Raw genomic sequence first — 19,301 nt, 5'->3', positions numbered from 1 at the left:
AATATCTTAAAAATATATATAAACTACATAGAGACTGATTCACTGTGGGGGCAGAGGGCTCCCTATCCGGACGCATAAGAGCTTCCAAAGCACCCTTTTAATTTTTAGGCATGTAAAATGAAGAAGACAAAAAGGAGAAAAAGAAAGAGGAAGAAGAGAAAAATTCTCTATTTAATGGCTCTGAATCCACCATTAAAACCATGAACAAGTGTATACTAGTACAAGCCTACAACACCCCAGTCCTCACAGAACAATGCTCAGAAAGAAAATCCTCCCCTGAACTATATTTTTTTAAAGACAGAGAGAAAGAATTCCTCCCTAAACGGGTGAAAAGGCGTTTGGAAGTGGAAAAAAAAAACCTGATTGCCTCTTTACCACAAAAAGGGCAAATGAAAGCCCTTTCCATGCCGCACGCTACAGTACTTCACAGCCCACTTTTAACCCTGTGGTAACTCGCTTACCCAACCTCTCAACGCACCATTCCCCACCACCTGTCAGCAAAAGAACAGCCATCATCAATACCCACCTATCATTGCTGCCACCTACAGGCTACAACCAAATGCCTGGCCCCACCCCAACCTACCCCACATGTCAGTGGCACGGCATGAGTAGTGCCATGACACGCCCCTTGGATTTGATGCCATTTGATGCCAGATGCCTCCCTCTGTGTGTGTGGCAGAGAGAGAGTGAGAGTGAGAGTGAGGAGGCCCCCATGGGGAAACATCTACTGTGGAAGGCAGCTACTCCGCCTCTGCTGGGTGCTGGCCCATCGCTGCCAACACAGCCGTGCTGTTCATTCATGTCCTGTTACGTTGGCGTTTGCTGCTGGATCTCTCCTCTCGCGTCAGCTCGGCCTCTGCTGCTGCTCCCTCTGTTGTGTCACTGATTCTTTTTTCTGAACGTGATTTGATAACCGGGGGCAGGGCTAGGCTGGCACTGTGCTACGGTGCGCCTGGCATGCCACAAGCAAAGCCTCTCTTTTTTCTTGCGCACGATCGATGCCTAGGCCAGCCTGCGACTGCACCGCCCCTACAAAAACCCCGGCACCGCGCGCCTAGCTATGGGAGGCACGACGGCCGTCATACATACCAAGCATATCAAGCGACTGCACAGCCCCTACAAAAACCCCGGCACCGCGCGGCTAGCCGGGGGGCGGGGGGGCACGACGGCCGTCATACCAAGCATAGCAAGCGCTCAACGGATGGAAATGGCGAAAGCAAAAGGTGGCGCGGGTAGCTAGGCCAGCTCGTGCGTCCGTGTGAGAGACCGTGAGGGAGGAGAGAGAGAAGACCAGCATCACACACTGTGAAAGGAGAGAGAGCACAGGGCAGTTATTTTAAGGGCAAAGCTACCACTCTTACCCCTCTTCTTCGCCACCTCCCCTCTCTTTCCTCCTCTCTCTCTCTCCAGAGGGGGAGAGGAGAAGAGAAGGGCCAAGAGCCAGCCTCCCACAACCACTTTAGTCTCGTCGTCACGAGCTGAGCATTCCTCCCTGCTCACCGACCCACCGCGGGGAACCAAGAGAGGCCGGTATGGAGACTGGCAGTACCGGCGCCGGTGGCAGCGGCGGCGGGGACGACCAGCTCCACGGGCTCAAGTTCGGCAAGAAGATCTACTTCGAGGACGCGGGCGGCAGCGGCAGCGGCAGTAGCAGTGGCAGTGGGAGCGTGAGCGCGCCGCCGCCGCCCTCTTCGCCCAAGCCGGCAGCGGGAGCGGCCGGCGGAGGCAAGAAGGGGAAGGGCGCGGCCAGCGGGGCGTCCGCCTCGTCGACGCCCGCGCGGTGCCAGGTGGAGGGGTGCAACTTGGATCTGAGCGGCGCCAAGGCGTACTACTGCCGGCACAAGGTGTGCTCCATGCACTCCAAGGCGCCCCGCGTCGTCGTCAACGGCCTCGAGCAGCGCTTCTGCCAGCAGTGCAGCAGGTCACCCGCTATTGCCCATTTGCCCTCCACTTCCACCTTGAACCGGCGCTGCTCGCTGCTGCTTCTTGACCTCCTTTTGCTGCACTTGCTATGCTGCTTATTTGAAGTTGACATTTCGTTGCATTTGTAATGTTGTTTGTTTTTGAGTGATGCTTCCGTTTTTGGACACATTAGATGCGCTAGCTGGTATTATCTTAGCTCAGCTTGATGGAGCTTCATGTATGGCAATTGTTTTTCTATATCTGCTTTTTTGAAAGAAAAAAAAGCTTGCTTTGCTACATTACACTTTTATATTTGATTTGAATGGTGCTTATGAGAACTTTAAAGTTGGTAGGTTGATGGATGCTCCTATATGTTTGAGTGATGTGACTCAGCTTGCCTGCCTGTCTGTTGCTTTTGCATAGGATTCCTCTGTGTTAAGTATGTCAATGATGCCCAGTCACTTAAGTAGTCATTAGTCTATGAAATCTCCATTGGGCATGATCAGTTTGTCAGTGGTCTCAAGGAAGAACAGGGAGAAAGATCTGTACTAGCATTTGCTATTGTATTTTTAGTCTTACAACTTACAACTTAGTAGTATTAGATGGTATGCCTTAACAAAGTATTAAATGCTATCTCCTGTTACTAAATCAATTACGTTTATTCAGTTCAAGCTCTGGGAATTTTCTAGTTGTTTCAGGTGCTATACCGCTGCTGTGGGTTTAATAAATGGATATTTTGTGGAAGAGCCTGTTTCATTAGCATACACATAGCATAATCATTCTCATTTTTTGCCCCTGATACCACACAGTAATAGCCTATGGAAAGCTCGGCCTGCTTCATGGGTTGATGGCCACAAAAATGAAAGGTTTTTTTTTTTTTTTGAGGTCATAAAAATGTAAGGTAGGGGAAAGAAAAGTAAGAAATAAATATGGACGGGTATCGCTCTAATTGCAAATTCCAACAGTTAGGATGCAGACATGGTGAGTAACTAGTTTCATAGTCTGATGTTTGGTAATAATTTCATTTTTAGAGCAAAATAATTTATGGTATGTGTTCTTCTGTAGAAATTATATTTGCAATTTTGGTTATGTTGAAGAATGCCATTTTCTTTGCTAATCCAGTTAGTTACTAACAGTAGGAAAAAAGGACGATAACACGATAGAGGAACTGCACATCCTTGATTTTGATATGGGGGTGGGACTTGAACCCATCACCGTAGTGACCCCAACCTTGTGCTCTAGAGCTAGGCTACATCAGTGTCCTCAAGTTACCAACAAAAGAAAATATGTCACAATTTTGGATTTGAGCTGTGCTCGTCCATTAGCTATACAAGTGGCACAATGCATCATTAGAAAAGCTAAGTTGGACAATGCACTGTGATGTTAAGGACACCTGCCTCCGCATTAGATGGATAACTCATTGGTGAATGTGTTAAGACCGACATCTCACATTTCTATGAATGATGACGGTGTTGTTTAACGTACGTACACATGGTTACTTTCTCTTTTCCCTTTTGAGTTTGAATGAATGTGCGGATGTAATTACGAAACGGCATTGTTCACTGGCTTTGACCTCAAGTGTGGTTTTCTATATTTATGTCGCACTATGCATGTTGATATTAAGATAAACTAAGACCAGCCTTGAACTTACTATATCCTGTCGTTAAAGCTGTGCTTTAACTTTTACTGTAAGAGCCATTATGTTGTGTGCTTGATCCATGAACTCTCTGCAGACTGCTTGGTTTGCATTTCTACACAAGAATCACCATATACAGTTATAGATTGTGAGATTGAGATAATGCTACTTTTGTTCCTTATAAAATTCTGTTACTGCGCCTCACCTGTAAAATCAATCATGAAGCTCGTATCATCATTCTTCTGTTCACATAAATCGCAGGTTCCACCAGTTGCCTGAATTTGACCAAGGAAAACGCAGCTGCCGCAGACGCCTTGCAGGCCACAATGAACGCCGGAGGAAGCCGCCCCCTGGACCTCTTGCATCACGCTATGGTCGCCTTGCTGCATCCTTCGGTGGTAACAAAGCTTCATATTTTCTTTCTACGTTGTCATATGCTGGCAACCTTCAATTCAATTGTATTTGCTAATGTGTTCTTCCACTGCTTGATCCAGAAGAGCCCGGCAGGTTCAGAAGCTTTCTGTTGGATTTCTCATACCCAAGGGTTCCAAGCAGCATGAGGGATGGATGGCCGGCGGTTCGACCTGGTGAAAGGGTGCCTGGTGGTATCCAGTGGCAAGCGTACTTAGATCCTCATCATCATCACAGTGCAGTCGCGGGATACGGCGCCCACTCATATGGTAGCCAGGGTAGCTCCATGACAGGGTCACCGGTGTTCCCTGGTCCGGAGCTCCCTCCGGGTGGATGTCTCGCAGGAGTCGCTGCTGACTCCAGCTGTGCTCTCTCTCTTCTGTCAACTCAGCCATGGGATACTACCCACAGCGCCAGCCACAACCGTGCCGCGACATTGTCCGCAACAGCGGGCTTTGAGGGCAACCCTGTGGCGCCCTCCCTCATGGAGAGTAACTACATTGCGCCGAGCCCCTGGACTGGCTCTGGGGGCCATGAAGGCGGACGCAATGTGGCACCTCAGTTGCCACCTGAAGTCCCACTCGATGAGGTGCACTCTGGCTCCAGCCATCACGGCCAGTTCTCAGGTGAGCTCGAGCTTGCCCTGCAGGGAAACAGGCCAGAGCCAGCACGACGCATCGATCATGGCTCCACGGGCACGTTCGACCAGGCCGGCAACACATCGGACTGGTCTTTGTAGGGGCTAAATAAAGTGCTGTCTATCATAGTCGCACAGGGAGATTGGAACTGAAAGCCTGGCGCTGCCTGCTCTTTGCTAGCTCTGGATTTGGCAAGGAATTCCCGAAAGCCAGGCAACTAGTGACTTTCGTGATGCATAATGTGTCCATTAACTCACTTGCTGCGTCTGTGTAAACCTCAATGATTTTATTTGAAGTTATCAGTATGCTTGTCGAGGACTTTGCTCGATATATTAATCGCTCTTGCTCATCCTGAAGTTTGCTCTGCACATTCAGGTTAACCATTGTCGACAAATGACATTATGCAGACTCTGCTGTCCCACCAAACAAAGATGCTTCAGTTGGATGATGTATTTTTGTGGTTGATGAGAGTAGAACCTAGCTCAAGTCTGCCATGTGGTCCATCTATGTATGCAACTTGTACTGTGATCTTTTCATCCGGAGCAGGTACACCTTTCAGGTGAAGGGCCTGGGGAAAAGCATGGTGTCATGCATCATATCTAATACGCATTGTACTCTTAGATTATGAAATGTTTTTATAAACAAAACAAAGAGACTGTAAAACTTACATTACACTTTGCTTTGTTCCCTCCTATGTTCTCTGGCATCGGCAAGAATCGGTTCCAATGGCGATTGTTTATGTAAAGTGAGACCACAGGCACAGCGTGGCTTTGCAGCATGCTCTCAGCACCAGTGGTGTTCTGTTGATAGGCTGGCTGAGGCGAGAATAAGATCCATGTAGCTGCTCCTTTAATCTTCAAAAAATTTATCAGTGCAGACCGGAGAACAGTGGTACATTCTACACAAGACATCAGCGCTTGTTTTCGTATGAAAGAGATTGCGATGGCTAATTTGTTGCAAAGCATCTGCAGTTTTGTCCAATCACTGTTTCCTGTGGTGTTCTTTCATTTTCCTTTCACGTAGTCTTTTGTTCCCTTGTACAAACGGGAACTGTTGCTGTTGTACAAACGGGAACTGTTGCTGTTGGCAAACTGTCTGCTTCCAGGTCCAATCAGAATTGAGGAGCCTACATGAGAAAAAAGAGCGAAGAAATTGCCTGAGGTAGGGCACAGACAGCAAATTGATGCAATATGATATGAGATTTGGCGTCATGCTATATTGGAATGGTGCAGCCGCATGGGTACTACGGGTGCCTCCTGTGATAGCGAACACTGACAGCAATGTAAAACCACCATTGCATTTTACAGAGGTTCCAGCATCACAATGGATAAGCTGGAACCGGAGAAAATAGGGTTGGCCGTTCACAAATACAAACTTGACCAGATGCAGACGAATATAGCCCCCTCACTTCCTCAGTTGGAAAGCAGATGAAAAGGTGCAATCTGCTTATCAACAGTTGAAATCACAGCTTGCTTGTGTTTCCACTACTGGTAAATCTTCTCTTCTAGTAGCTATAAAGTGCATCGATAAGGGACTTCTGAAGATGTAGCTCGGCTTCAATCTTCCGCATAACAAGGAGCAGTAAGCCAGAAACTACGGCATACCATATGCAGACCCTCCTTGGAGCTTTCCGTCCCATCTTTCCAGCTACAAACTGGTGAAGAAGGATATACCCTCAGTTTTCAAGTTGAGGTACTGCACATGTAGGAGTGATTCACATGGTAGAAGTCTTCAAGATATGGCTTCCAGCACTTGCAGGATGGTCCATCACTCCTGTATAAATGGCTACTAACTATTCAACACGTATAAGAGTAACCCATACAACCAATAAAACAAGATATCCCTAGTGCTTATTGTGCCTGTACGATAAGGACAAGAGTGCATAAGCTTGTGGCGCTCCAGTGTATTAGGAATCCAATACGGTACTCAAATCATGACCGAACATCATTGCAGTGATTATAGAATCGTCACCTGTTGTATCAAGGACAATTCTTTGTCATCCTTCGCATAGCAAATCAATGGTCATCCTCATTAGGCCCAGAGCACTCATTTGCAAGCGCTTCTGCTGATTCATACTAAAGAAAAAGGGAGCTGTCAAGTTTGAAAGGTATGAAAGATGCTATGTCAAAAACACTTTCTAATCACATAGATAGTAAAAAACAAATAAAATATTATTATTGCAGTTTTGGATCATATTGCAGTCCAGGTGGAGGAATGCACGCCAACACTAGATCATTATTAAACATAAATTTTAATTTGAGTGACCAAAGATGCAATGTTGTTACAAGATGGGCACGAGGTGTATTGATTTTGTCTAAATAGTTTAATCTTGCCCAGAATGGAGCTCACCTTGCATCCACAATAAAGGCAATAGTGGTGGTGATCACGCAACTATGCCAATATGTTTTTCAAATCCTGCAGGACAAAACACGGCATGTTAATATCATTCTTTTGGCAACACTTGCACAGAATTTATGCACTTCTGAATTCACAATTCATAGCAATGGCACTCCCCATTGCCTTTCACACAACATAATATGAAGAAATAGGCGTAACAATCCATGACCAGGGGCTGATAGCATTTAGGCTTAACCCTTCCGAAAAACCAAATATGCAAGGTTCCAAACTTCCGGTTACATTATGCACATTAATGATAATGGTCATGATGAAGAACGGTGATGAAATGGCTGAATAGCCACATACTTGATTTAATACCATGATCAATTGAGATATAACTCCCCTACATTCCCGGCAATCCCATCAAACTTTTGCTGATTTCACTTGCTTCCAGTTTCCCAACGCAAAGCAATCACAATAACATTAGGCTTATAATCTTAAATACTATGTCCAACAGATCAAACATAGGTGTAAGCCTGAGAGCACATGAGTAAAATTGACCACCTCCTCCTCTGCTCCCTTATCCTTCTCCTCCCCCTCCGGCGGCGGCGGCTCCACCTCCCTGTTCTCCAGCTGCGCGAATGCCGCCTCAACTTTGCGGTAGTCCCACACCAACCTCCGGCCCTTCCACTGCGTGCTCTTCCTCGCCCTCAGCTCCACCACCACCTCCTCCCGCCTCCGCTCCCTCTCCGCCGCCTCCCGCGATCTCTCCACTGGCACTGGCGCTCCGACGCCGGCGCCGCCCCGATTCCCGCCCGCGAGCAGCGGATCTCGATGCCTACCGGGTCGGTGGCGCCGCGCGCGCCCGGGTCGTACCCCATCTGCCTCAGCATCCTGAACCCGACGTTGCTCTCCGGGATGGCCTCCGAGAGCCCAGCCATCGTGCGGGCGTCCTACTCCCGCTGCTTCCGCTCGCGCTCCTGCCGATGCCGCTCCTGCCACGGCACCCCCTTCCCACGCTTCGCCGGCTGCTGCGCTTGCGCGGGGGGCTGCTTCCGGCGCCCGAGGCTCCTCGAGGGGGAGGAGGAGGCGGCGGAAGGGCTCGGCAGGAGGAAGTGGGAGAGGTCGCCCATGTAGTCCTCGTCGGCGTCCGGCTCCATGGCGCGCGATGCGGTGGTGGTCGGAGCCGGTGTTGGAGCGGAGGGAGACGTGCCGAGGAAACCGAGCGGCGCGGTGCGGTTGGTCGCCGGCGAGGGGCTAGTGGGCTTTGGTCAAGTCGGGTTCGACTCTCAACTAGTTCGATAGAGTAACGGGCTTTGGTTTATTGGGCCTTCCGATCACAGAATGTTTGAACTTTTTAACAAATATTTTTTAATTAAAATTACAAAAATAAATGGGCGTTTCAAAACATCATAAAACTAGGTGTCTGCCGCCCGTTTGTCGGGCAATATGAAAAAATTGTTCAATGGAAGAGCGATAAGGTGGACTACTATTCACATTAGTTTGTATGACATGTCGTCTAATAGATGGTCGATTTTTATTCCTATTGCCTGTTCATCGGGCGGCGGGCGGCAATATCATCTTCATATGTGTCTGAAAAGTTATAATTTGTTCACATGTATTTGGATGAAGATGATATCTATATGAAAATTATAGTTATCGATGAGATCTCTAACTTTGTAATTGAGCATTTATTTTCATTTGAAGCCATTTGGACATTAAAATAATTACTACAATGCTCAAACCTATATTCGGATAGCTACAATCCATTTGGCTGCGTTGTTGTTTCATTTTCGCTCCAGATAGTCGCTTGTTTTGTTGAAAACTCCGAAACCATTGATGTTGGCAAACCTCGCACTACCAGATCCCAGGGTTTGAAAATTCATCAAAAACCGATTGAATATCATGAAAACAGGTCAATTCGGCCCTCATCGAATTATCAATTTGATTGGTTTTTGAATTTGAATTCAAAAAATAAAAAATCACAAAAAATTCTAACAATACTAGAGACAATTCTAAGCTATGTTTTTTTTTCAAAATAATGTCATTTGCATCATATTTCATACAGAGGAAGTTTGGGGGGGGGGGGGGAGAAAAAGCGTGCAGCTCATTTAGTAGGGTTCACGTTAAAAAAAATATTAACATGCAAACACATACTTTTTGTGTGTAAGGTATACTTAATAGAATCTTTAAAATTAGTTTCACTTCATTTAGAGTTTTATTAATTTCTCCATAATTTTTACAAAGTTTACAAGCATAAAGTGAACATGTTACGAAAAACACTTTAATTAAAATTTTCATGTCCACCATTATTTTTCCTATACAAATATTTTTTTAATTAAACTAATAAAAGTGGTTTTACTAATTTTGGGGTGTGATGGATTAGTTATGAATTAATCTAGTTGCAACACATTTACTTAATCCTGCATGTTACAATAATTATTTCATGATTTCATGTATTTTTATAAGATAGAGGATCATGTAAGAAGACTAAAAAATTGGTTTCATGATTTTTGGATTATCAAATAATTAATTATGCATTTAATCAGTTTTAGCAATAAATTTTCTCACAAAAATATACAATATTTTCTATCTTGTAGATTGTATTACAAGGAAACCAACAAAATTTATTTCATTTTATTTGAAGCTCAGATGAATTAGTTATCGATTTTACAAGGTTAAGCTATTTTTCTGTTTTTTCTTATACTTTACTGAAATTCAATAAAATTGAACGGTTTTCGAGGAAATTCAAGTGGTTTCGATGGAATTTGAGAGGCTTTTAACCACAAATGAATTGCGGGAAATACGGTTGGTTTTTGGTAGAATTCGGTCGGTTTTCGTATGAATTATAGCGGTTACCAAATAGTCGATTCGATTAGATTTTGCCTTGGTCAGACCAGTTTGACCAGTTAAATTCGGCCAAATTCTCGCCAAATTTCAACCGTAATTTCACGATATTCATAAATTTTAGAAATTCGTTGGGATCCGGTTTTCAGATATCAAACGAATTTGTGAACCTTGCCGGGTCCCAACAAAACGAAGAAATTGCCTGAGGTAGGACCCATAATCAGCACACCAATGCAGCCGATGAAACGACTCTGTGCAATGAGATTTGTCCTCCTGATGAACAATGTTGGAGCCATATGATACGGTGGCTTGTGACATCAAACAGTGACCATGGATGTTCAGATAACACACAAGACTGCATTATACCAATGTAAAACTAGCATTACATTCTACAGAGGATGGCACTGCAGCAACACTGACAAAATGCCACTATTAGGACTTTCAGAATTTACATCCATATCTATTTGAAAGAAAGGTAATTATTTTAGTAATGCTTTTAAGAGATACATATGTGATTCAAAGTGAAATGTATAGTTCAGCATAAACAATTGACGAAAAAAAGATCCATATAGGTCATTGTATATCAAGTTGCACTTCTGATACTAAATTTCTGGATGGGCCACTGAAGATGGATTGCAATTAGATGCTCCATGGACTCAAATGGACGTGCTGTTGGGGATGCCCTTGCCTGTCACACCTTCCTGAGAGAAGGGCTTCATGAGCTGGTACGGCAGGATGCCGGCGCCGCATCGATTCTTGAGCCTCCGATCCGTGTTCCTCCCGTCAATGATCCCCTCGATCTCCTTCAGCCGCGCGTTGAACTGCCCGTACGCCGCCTGCACCGCGCCGTCGTCGTTCCACGGCGCGGTCTCCAGCCCGCCGAGGTACTCCTCGTCGGGGGAGTGCGTGGACAGCAGGTCCAGCACAGCCATCACCAGCGTCGCCTGCACCTGCGACGGGAAGCACTCCCGGAGCGCCTGGTCCGGGTTGTCTAGGAACGCCGCCAAGGCGTCGGCGTCCACGGGCTCCTCCACCGGCATGTTGGTGCGCGCGATGGACGGCCGGTTGGGGAAGTACCCGCCGAAGTCGTACTGCCCGAAGTTGACGGCGGCGTGGTGCGCGGACGCGACCCAGATGATGGTCGTCAGCGCGTGCGCCAGGCTCTCAGGCGTGTCCAGCGTCGGCCACCCCGGCGCGTCCTTCTTGTCACCGTGGCCCACGGTGCGCAACTCGGTCCAGAACGCCTGCAGCTCCGCGTCTCCGGCCAGGCTGCCGGCGTCGGGGTAGAACCGCAAGACGTACGCCTGCACCCAGCCCTTGATGGCGTCCCAAATCAGCAGGCCGTCGTTGGCGAACGGGTAGTCTTTGATCGTGAGCTTCAGGCCGTGCTCTGCCTTGGGATCCTCCTCGGCCATCCCCCTGCGGATGAGGTCGGCGGGTAGGGCCTCCATGTCGAAGCGCCAGAGCTGGTCGTACGCGACGGAGCTGAGCTCCATGGAGTACTTCTGCGGTGAGAATGAGAGCTCGATGATGCCGCCGGCGTTGATCAGGGCTGACCGGGCGAGTGCGTTGATCCGCATGGTGTACCGGAAGTGCGGGTGAAGCAGCTGGTAGATGGGGTGCATCTCGCTGAGCTGCCGGTTCGCTGCGATGATGTACGGCTCCACCGCGCAGTGCGTGCGCAACCAGTGGCTGACGAGCTCGTGGTGGCCGGAGTCGTGCGCGCGGACGTGCGACTTGGCCATCCGCCACAGCCAGGACTCGGTGGTGTCCGTGGACGAGGTGAACACCCGCCTCCACTGCGGCTGAGTCGGCGACGCTGGCCTGGTGAGCTCGATGGCGAGCAGCCGCAGCGTGCCGTCGTCGCAGAGGAAGAAGATGGTGCGAGAGCCGTACATGGTGGTGCGCTCCAGCGCCCGGATCTTGTGCACGTAGGGCAGGAACAGGTCGTGGTAGTCCAGCATGAAGAGCCGCTTCTCCTTCACCGCCTCCGCGACCGTCATCACGTGCCCCATCTGCCTCTCCAGCACCTCGGCGGTGATCGCCGACTCCGCCGGCCCGTACACCGCCGGGTCGAGCTTGCTCTTCAGAGGAAACTCCTGCAAGATTTTATGCAGACATGAATCAAAACCTTACCTGAACATTTCAACTACTGTGTTTGCGCAAGATAAAATGTTCTCTTAAGCCTCTTACCCTGACGAGCTCGATCGCGTACGGATTGACACCGGCAAGCGTCTCCCTTGCAAACTCCTCGTCCCTTAACCATGCAAACTTGTCCTCTGCAGTTCGACAGACCGATCAATGTCCATTGCATATTTGCATGCAAACATTGTGCATTGCTGAATGCTGAACAAGAAATTCGTATTGCTCGTGTGTGTGTATGTTCTGATGAAACGAGCGAGACGTACTCTGAACGTTGGCGGGCGTGTCGAAGAGGAGGACTTGGTCGCCGGGGCCGTCGCGGAGGGCCTGGAGCAGGCGCGGCACGATGCTACGGAGGAAGCCAAGCTGGTCGGCTTGCGGCAGCTTGACCCCGTCCTCGAAGAGCTTGTCGATGACGAAGAAGGAAGGGAAGCCCAGGCTGGGGTCGATGAGCGTGGACTGGACGGCCGGAACGGCGGCGTGGAGCACCGACCGCAGCGTCGTCACCGAGAACTGCAGCGTCTTCACCTCCGAGAACGCCTCGTCCCTCGGCACGTAGTTGTCGCCGCTCTTCGTCTCCGTCTTCGGGTCTGCACAGTTAAAAGCTCAACCCATCGTGAACAGCCGATCCTGACATGTACGTACGTGCGATGCTGTGTTTTGTAAATTACCTTTGGTGGACATAGGCCGGCCGGTACGGCAGCGGCGCGGGTAAGGGAACTGCTTGTTGCCGCCGAGGACCGGCCGGGCCTTGCCGGCGTCGTTGTCGGGATCGGCGAGGTCGTTGTACACGTCGTAGTCGTAGATACGGTCGGTGGCCTTCCTCTGTTCGCGGCCGTTGCCGCGCTTCTGCTCCAAGTCTTTCTTCCGGTAGCTCTGGAGCCCTGGCGGCGTCTGGCTCGGAAGGTAAGGCTGCACGCACGTTCGAAACCAAGAAAGTTTCAGACTTTGCTGGCTCAAAATCATCGAGTTTTTTTATTTTCTATTTCGAAAAATTTTTGCTAACCTCCATTTCAAAATAATTGACAACTTTGATTTTTACTATTGAAACTTTAACTAACAATATTCATTTGAATACTTAGTTAAGTAAAAAAAAAAGTATCAGTACATATGTTATCAATGTATTTTAAGCATGTTATGTAGGTCAAGCTATTTGCATAAATATTCGTAGAAAAGAAGAACGGTTAAAATTTGAATAGTAAAGTCAAAGTTGTCAATTATTCTGAAACAAAGATTAGTATAAACATAGGTATCCATTTGAAAAAAAATACAAAAATATGTTACTATCATCCATTAAAAGGGCGATAGGCATCTATCACTTATCCATCAGGTGATAGGTTTTAAAACATAAACCTATCACCTTTAAAAATTCAAAAAAAAATATTACGTTTTATTGCTCTCAAAATTCAAAACACTATCAAATAATAATGAAAGATTTTGAAATTTTTTGGTGATATAGATGATACAATGATTTAGCTCTCCAAAAAAATTTAGATAAAAATATGATTTATACATTGAAAATTTTATTTTTTTTGTTTTTTATTATAAAAATAATTTTTTGAGTTGAAATGTTTGGAGAGTTAGATTATAACATCCTCTATACCATATATTTCTTCAGAATTTTTCATGCCGATAGCTTTTTGAATTTTTAGAGCATTGAAATATTGTATTTTATTTTTTTACCGGGCAACAGTATTATATTTTTGCAAAATTTTCAAACGGTCGTCTATTTTTGTATTATTTTCGAAATATTAAAAAAATCCAAAATCATCAGTCTGGTTGGCCCGTAACCCATGGGCCAGCTCATTTTGTTTTCTGCTGGGCCAAGGCTGTGCCGTAGCCTATGGGCTATCCATGGTAGTTTGAGACTCATCAGTTTGGGCAACAAGCCTAAACAATTCTACTATCTGGCCCATTATTTTTTTTTTCTGAAAATTAAGTGTACTAAATTATGAACTACAAATCTCCTTAAAAAAAGGAAAAAATAATCAACTGCCAATGACCACTTTAGCCGATAATGATTCATGGATCTTTATCATGCGCTATTATGCGTCACTCAAAGGCCTTGTTTCGTTTTCATCTCCGAGCTTTTGCTTTAAGCTCTCGTCAGTATTAACCAGCTGCTGCTTATCCGACAGATATCTGTACTGATCAACGTGACATAACGTCCGCTTCAATCCGGGTTAATTATTAACTAGCGTATCTTCCACCCTAAGACTAGAGAGAACGACGTACCGTACATATAGTTTCAACGAGATGATTTTGACATGAATGAATAACCTTAAGTTACTTGTCAACCTCGTCTTCATTTGATCTTGGAGTACTAGTAAAGTACAGTACATATTGATAATTAAGGAAGGGAATTTTTCATATGTGTATCCGGATATATGACTTATTTAGACCATTCACTCGCATTGAGATTTGTACTAGTTACAGCTAGTAAAAATTTAAGTATTTAAGGAGAATCTAAAAATAGATAAGTATTAGATAAGAAGGATATAATTCATGTATGCACAAGCCTATGCAGTTTTACATTTCCCTGGTAATTAATGCCACATATGTATGTTCACGTTAACTTACGATGGCTGGTGATTTCCCGAATGCGATCGAGGCTCGACTCTTAATTTGTCCAGTCTCATACCTAATTATTAGCTAGGAATTTACCGGTGGTACTGATTAGTACTGTACCTTGTTTGCGAAGAAGACGCGCTTCTCCGGCGCGGCGTCGTCGCCGGACTTAGGCTGCACCCACGAGTTGCACCGGATGGCGAGGACCGGGGCGTCGTCCCCGTCGTCAGCCGACGACAGCTTGACGTCCTCGAGGAACATCTCCGTGTGGAGCTCGTTGGAGACCAGCACGGCGCCGACCGCGCCGAAGCCCGCCGGCACGTCGAAGTCGGCTTCGTAGGTCACCACGTCGTCGTCGTTGTCGGCCACCTTGTGGGCGTAGCTCCGGATCGTTGGTTTCTCCTGGCCCGTCTCTTCATCAACACAACAAATAAACCAATTTGATTCAGCGCATGTTTACGCCATGATTAAGCATCTGTTTGCTTGTAATTTTAATTTGATGCGCCGAACAGTTGAAACCACGTTGATTTTGTGCAGCTATAACAGCAGAATTTTATGAATCTAGCTGAAAGCATGCATGCAATCTGCTTACTTACTGCCGCCACGTACGTGCGAAATTCGGCTGGCATTATTGGGATAGAAGTACATGATAGTACATTCTACTTTGGTGAATGTCGAACACGGAAATGTGCCTTTGTTTGACTCTTTTGCAACCGTCGATCGTCAACACATTACGTTACTACTACGTACTAGAGAGACGCGTTGTACACTTCACACGTTTCTTAATTTCCTCTGCCGCGCGCAGATTAGACTAGCTAGTTCACTAAGTCACTAGCATCATACTCTTCCAATCTAAAATAAGTATTATTTTAGGTTGAGTGTAATTAACTATTTTAAACTTTAGTTACAACTTTTTTTTATGTATTGAAGGATATTTGAAAATGACACGGGTAAATTTATCTAGAAAAATACTTTAATAATAATATACTTTTGCTATATTTTATCAATATATTACAACAAAAAGTAGTAGATAAAGTTATATTTTAATGACATGTGGATGTCTAAAACGACCCTTCTTTCAAATTGGATGGAATATATATATAAACACACACATACACACACTTCGGTAACAGAAAATAATATATACATCTTAGAAAATAATATATACTTTATGATTGGATGAAGTACTTCGGTTATTATGGGATCACGGCAGGAAAAGTTACAGTGCGGCTAGCTTGTGCTCTCATCCTACAATAAGCACGATCAACATGTCATTAGAACTAGTCCTTTCAACTTTTTGGCCACTAAAGGAGATATCGATCGATCCTTTATTTTTCTTGGAACGGTGGCCTAACACTCAACCGTATTCTGCAGCCTTTTACATATATTGCGCGCGCGCGTTTAAAAGAAAGATGTTTTTTAGATAATGGAAAAACAAGTTTAAAAGAAAGATGTTTTTAGATTATCGAAAACAAGTTTAAAATAAATATATGAACAGTTATGTCTGCTCGCCCTAGCTAGAAATCGCAATCAAACGTACGGTGTGACGCGGTGTGTGTGTGTGTATGGTTCAGAGACAGTTGCATGTCGCTGTTTTAAACCTGCTACCTGCAGCCTCTCTATCTGGCTTATCAGTTAGTCTCTCCTCCATCGTACAGTCTATGCACGAGAAAGAAAATTAAACCGGTGGTTACGTTGCTTGTCCCGCGTGTGAGATTTGATCAATCGCTGAGACGGCCTCCGTTTCCGATCCGGTGATGGGATCGATGGATCGACGGGGTTTTTCGTCGGAGTGCTGTGTTTTTCCACACGCACCCCTCTGGTCAAACTCTGGACCTGTTCCAGATCTTTTCTTAATCACTAGCCAGTACTCGTTCTTCTTTCTCTGGGTTAATTTCATAATGTGCTCAAATTAAGTTAGAACATTTTGTCGTGCATTAGTACGACAGTTAGATAATAGACTGGTAGTATAGAATGCGAAAGGAAACTTTATAGGATCATTCAAAAAAGACAACCATAAGATCTTGATTCATGCCGTTATTTTCTGATTCAACGGTTGACACGTGTAGAAGAGAGGAAGAAACGGGACACGAGTATTGAAAGACCGGATCTTATATAATTCGCTTCCGTAGAATACCTTCTCTAGATCTCTCTACATTCTTCTTGTTATCTTTCCAAAACCAAATTACTCCAGTGGTTGGGAGCTTTTAGTTTCTTCCTTAATTTCTTTTTTATTACTTTATGGTGAGGCTTGCAAAATTCATATATGAAGAAGCTTTGAGAGATGAATAATCCGAATCTTTTAGCTGCACTGTGTATATACGTGAATATACATGATGCGTGCCCCGATCTAAAGCCTATGTCTCTACCATATTTTACATGCATATGCATGTGAAATCCGGCAGCTCTTGGTTAATTAGCCGTACGTCAAAAGACTTCATTTCCAACATAGGTCGAATGAAAAAATAAGTATGTACGCTCATGCGTGCCAATACACGCAGAAACTAATTAGTAGAGTGTGCTTACCTGCGTCAAGCTCGGAGCTGACGAGCTCGAGATAGAGCGACCTGCCGAGGAGGTCCTTGACGTCGTCGATCGCCCTCGACGGCCTCAGGCTGCTGAGGAACCCGCCGACGGTGACCTTGATCGTCGCGACCGCCTTGATGCGCACCGCCGCCATGGCTGAAGCAGCAGCACTGCTTCTGCTACTGCTGCTAGCTTGGCGCTTCCGACCCTGCTGCCAACGACGATACGCACCCTACGATGGTCTGCCCTCACCGCGGCGCGCTGCCACCGCACGTACGCGCTCGATCGATCGCCGCCGCGGCTGGCCGAGAGCGTGAGCAGCGACGACGAGCGGCTCAACGAGGAGGCAGGGAGGAAGAGGAGGCTACGTGTTGTTGTGCTGCAACTAGTTCGGGCGTGGCTAGATGGTTTGAGCTGAGGGCGCGACATGCGGCAGGTATATATTTAGCTGTGGGGTGCAACAAATTCAACGGAGCTTGCGTGTGCGCTTGTCAATGTCATGGATGTCATGTGCGCGCAGGACGTGGTTGTATTGTTTAAAAAGTTTTCATTCAATTCTCACTTGTTTCGGGAGGAAATGGACGTGGATGAAATCCGGCCAGTAGAGTCCAAGTCCACGTTTGAAAAACAAACGTCGGTTAACACGCTTTCCAGAACGTTGCCTTGTTGGAAAAGTTGTGAAACAAATTAAGGATTTATTAGGTTACCTTGTACTCCCTTCAATCGGAAACCTAAGTCGTTTTAGGATTTTTCTAGGGCAACTTTTAAGCTTTGGCCGTCAATATATGAAGAATTAAATAGATTAATGATATAATTAAGATTTATGTTAGTAGACTTATCATTAGAAGTACTTTCATAACTTATAATTCTTTTTATTTAAAACTGCATATTTTTAATAGAAATTACTAGTCAAAGCTTTATCTTGTAAGCTGTATCAGTGTCCAAACCGACTTACATTTTCGATCACAGGGAGTAATAAGGATTCATCTTAATTACTTTGAGAATTCAATTGATTGGTGCAATGTGAATGAAGGTTTGATCATAAAAATAATGTATACAAGTGAATGGTATACCCCCGATGGGGTAGTTAAATGTGTACTCTCTCTCATCACTATAAGTCAATGTTTTGGGTTGCGTGCACTGAAACAATCTAAAGTATGATCATTAATAGTTTTTCATATTAGATTTGAACATTTGGATATGAGTGGATCTGCCTCAAGTAGTTTCATAATAAGATAATTTTGACATTTTTCATAAACTATTACAATAAAAATACTACTTTCGTTTTAAAGCATGCTAGGAGCTCTAAATCCATAGTAGCAGTGGGTGGGTACATGATCTCGATGGCGCTTTCTAACAAACTTTTAGGAGGTCATATCAATGTCCAAAAGAACAACTTTTTTTTTTAGAGAGAGAGGGTTACTAAATGGTAGGAATCAAATCATGTCTTGCACTATAGCTGTCTCTCATGCCGATGCCATACTGCTGGATTAGTCACCTACTAACCAGGGTTAATGCTACTGGTTTTAAAATTTTACCGGAACGCGCAAATAAGGCCGTAAATCCCCCTTACTGGATAATTTAAACTTTCAGATGAAATTCTAAATATAAAATGTTAAGCTTTGTATAGACTAAATAAGATCACTTATACAGCGAAGAGCGTAGAGCGTTGCCGCTGGGCTAAGAGCCTAACCATGCCATAAGAGTTGTTTCTACGTGTTCTACACTATATATGTATAAATTTAAAAACTCAAATGAATCTAAAAAGTTCTGAGCAGTCTATATATGCTCCTACAAGGACTCCCATGATAGGCGGATTTTCGCCGATAGAGTGAACCCTGCTACTAATAGAAAATTACTAATGTTGTTAAGCTCAACAAATTGGTTTTGCCATAACCTCTCCCTTAGTGAGGAAGCTATTGGCTAATTTCCAATTTTAGGGCATGTACAACAGTTGATATTACTACTATCTATAACTAATCCATGTAATCTACAAGCAACTTAAAAGATAACTCCTACAACCCATTGTATGTTAGTACTCACCCATAATAATTGCAACACAAACTAGAGACATCTGACCTCATTTCACGTGTTACAAACTGTCTTTTGCTCAAGATATGGCATTCTTCTTTCTCTACATTAACACGCCTCTACGTCATCAGAAAACTTACATGGATACGCTTGTATAGATAGATGATATCACCCCTTTGCACGCACCCTCGCTGTAAAAAAGGGCAATGCTAGTTGGCTCGAAACCATTATTACATTCGGCTTTCGAACCGACATACTCATAT

General features: G+C 45.2%; 2 protein-coding genes and 1 pseudogene across 4 annotated transcripts; 1 reads left to right on the top strand and 2 right to left on the bottom strand.

Annotated features, from left to right (window-relative positions):
* The first annotated feature begins 1,156 nt into the window (after positions 1-1,156).
* On the top strand, positions 1,157-5,147 carry LOC133895888 (squamosa promoter-binding-like protein 14). 3 transcript variants are annotated; one of them, XM_062336413.1, is made up of 3 exons: positions 1,157-1,921; positions 3,800-3,933; positions 4,033-5,147. In XM_062336413.1, exons 1-3 carry the CDS (start codon positions 1,533-1,535, stop codon positions 4,686-4,688), a joined length of 1,179 nt encoding a protein of 392 aa, XP_062192397.1. In that variant the 5' UTR covers positions 1,157-1,532; the 3' UTR covers positions 4,689-5,147. The 3 variants fall into 3 exon arrangements, with proteins under 3 accessions (XP_062192397.1, XP_062192398.1, XP_062192395.1); XM_062336414.1 differs by having other exon boundaries at positions 3,800-3,936; positions 4,036-5,147; XM_062336411.1 differs by having other exon boundaries at positions 3,800-3,936.
* A 636-nt stretch (positions 5,148-5,783) lies between these two features.
* LOC133895889 (uncharacterized) lies at positions 5,784-8,236 on the bottom strand (annotated as a pseudogene).
* Positions 8,237-10,108: 1,872 nt separating this feature from the next.
* On the bottom strand, positions 10,109-17,488 carry LOC133895465 (probable lipoxygenase 8, chloroplastic). The gene is made up of 6 exons (XM_062335797.1): positions 17,008-17,488; positions 14,602-14,894; positions 12,585-12,825; positions 12,180-12,503; positions 11,965-12,050; positions 10,109-11,870 (listed from the first exon to the last, which is right to left on the bottom strand). The coding sequence occupies exons 1-6, from the start codon at positions 17,159-17,161 to the stop codon at positions 10,428-10,430; spliced, it is 2,541 nt and encodes an 846-aa protein (XP_062191781.1). The 5' UTR covers positions 17,162-17,488; the 3' UTR covers positions 10,109-10,427.
* Positions 17,489-19,301: the final 1,813 nt, after the last annotated feature.

Source organism: Phragmites australis, chromosome 16 (genome assembly GCF_958298935.1).
Source record: "Phragmites australis chromosome 16, lpPhrAust1.1, whole genome shotgun sequence".
NCBI lineage: Eukaryota > Viridiplantae > Streptophyta > Magnoliopsida > Poales > Poaceae > Phragmites > Phragmites australis.
This window is presented reverse-complemented; position numbering and strand designations above follow the sequence as displayed.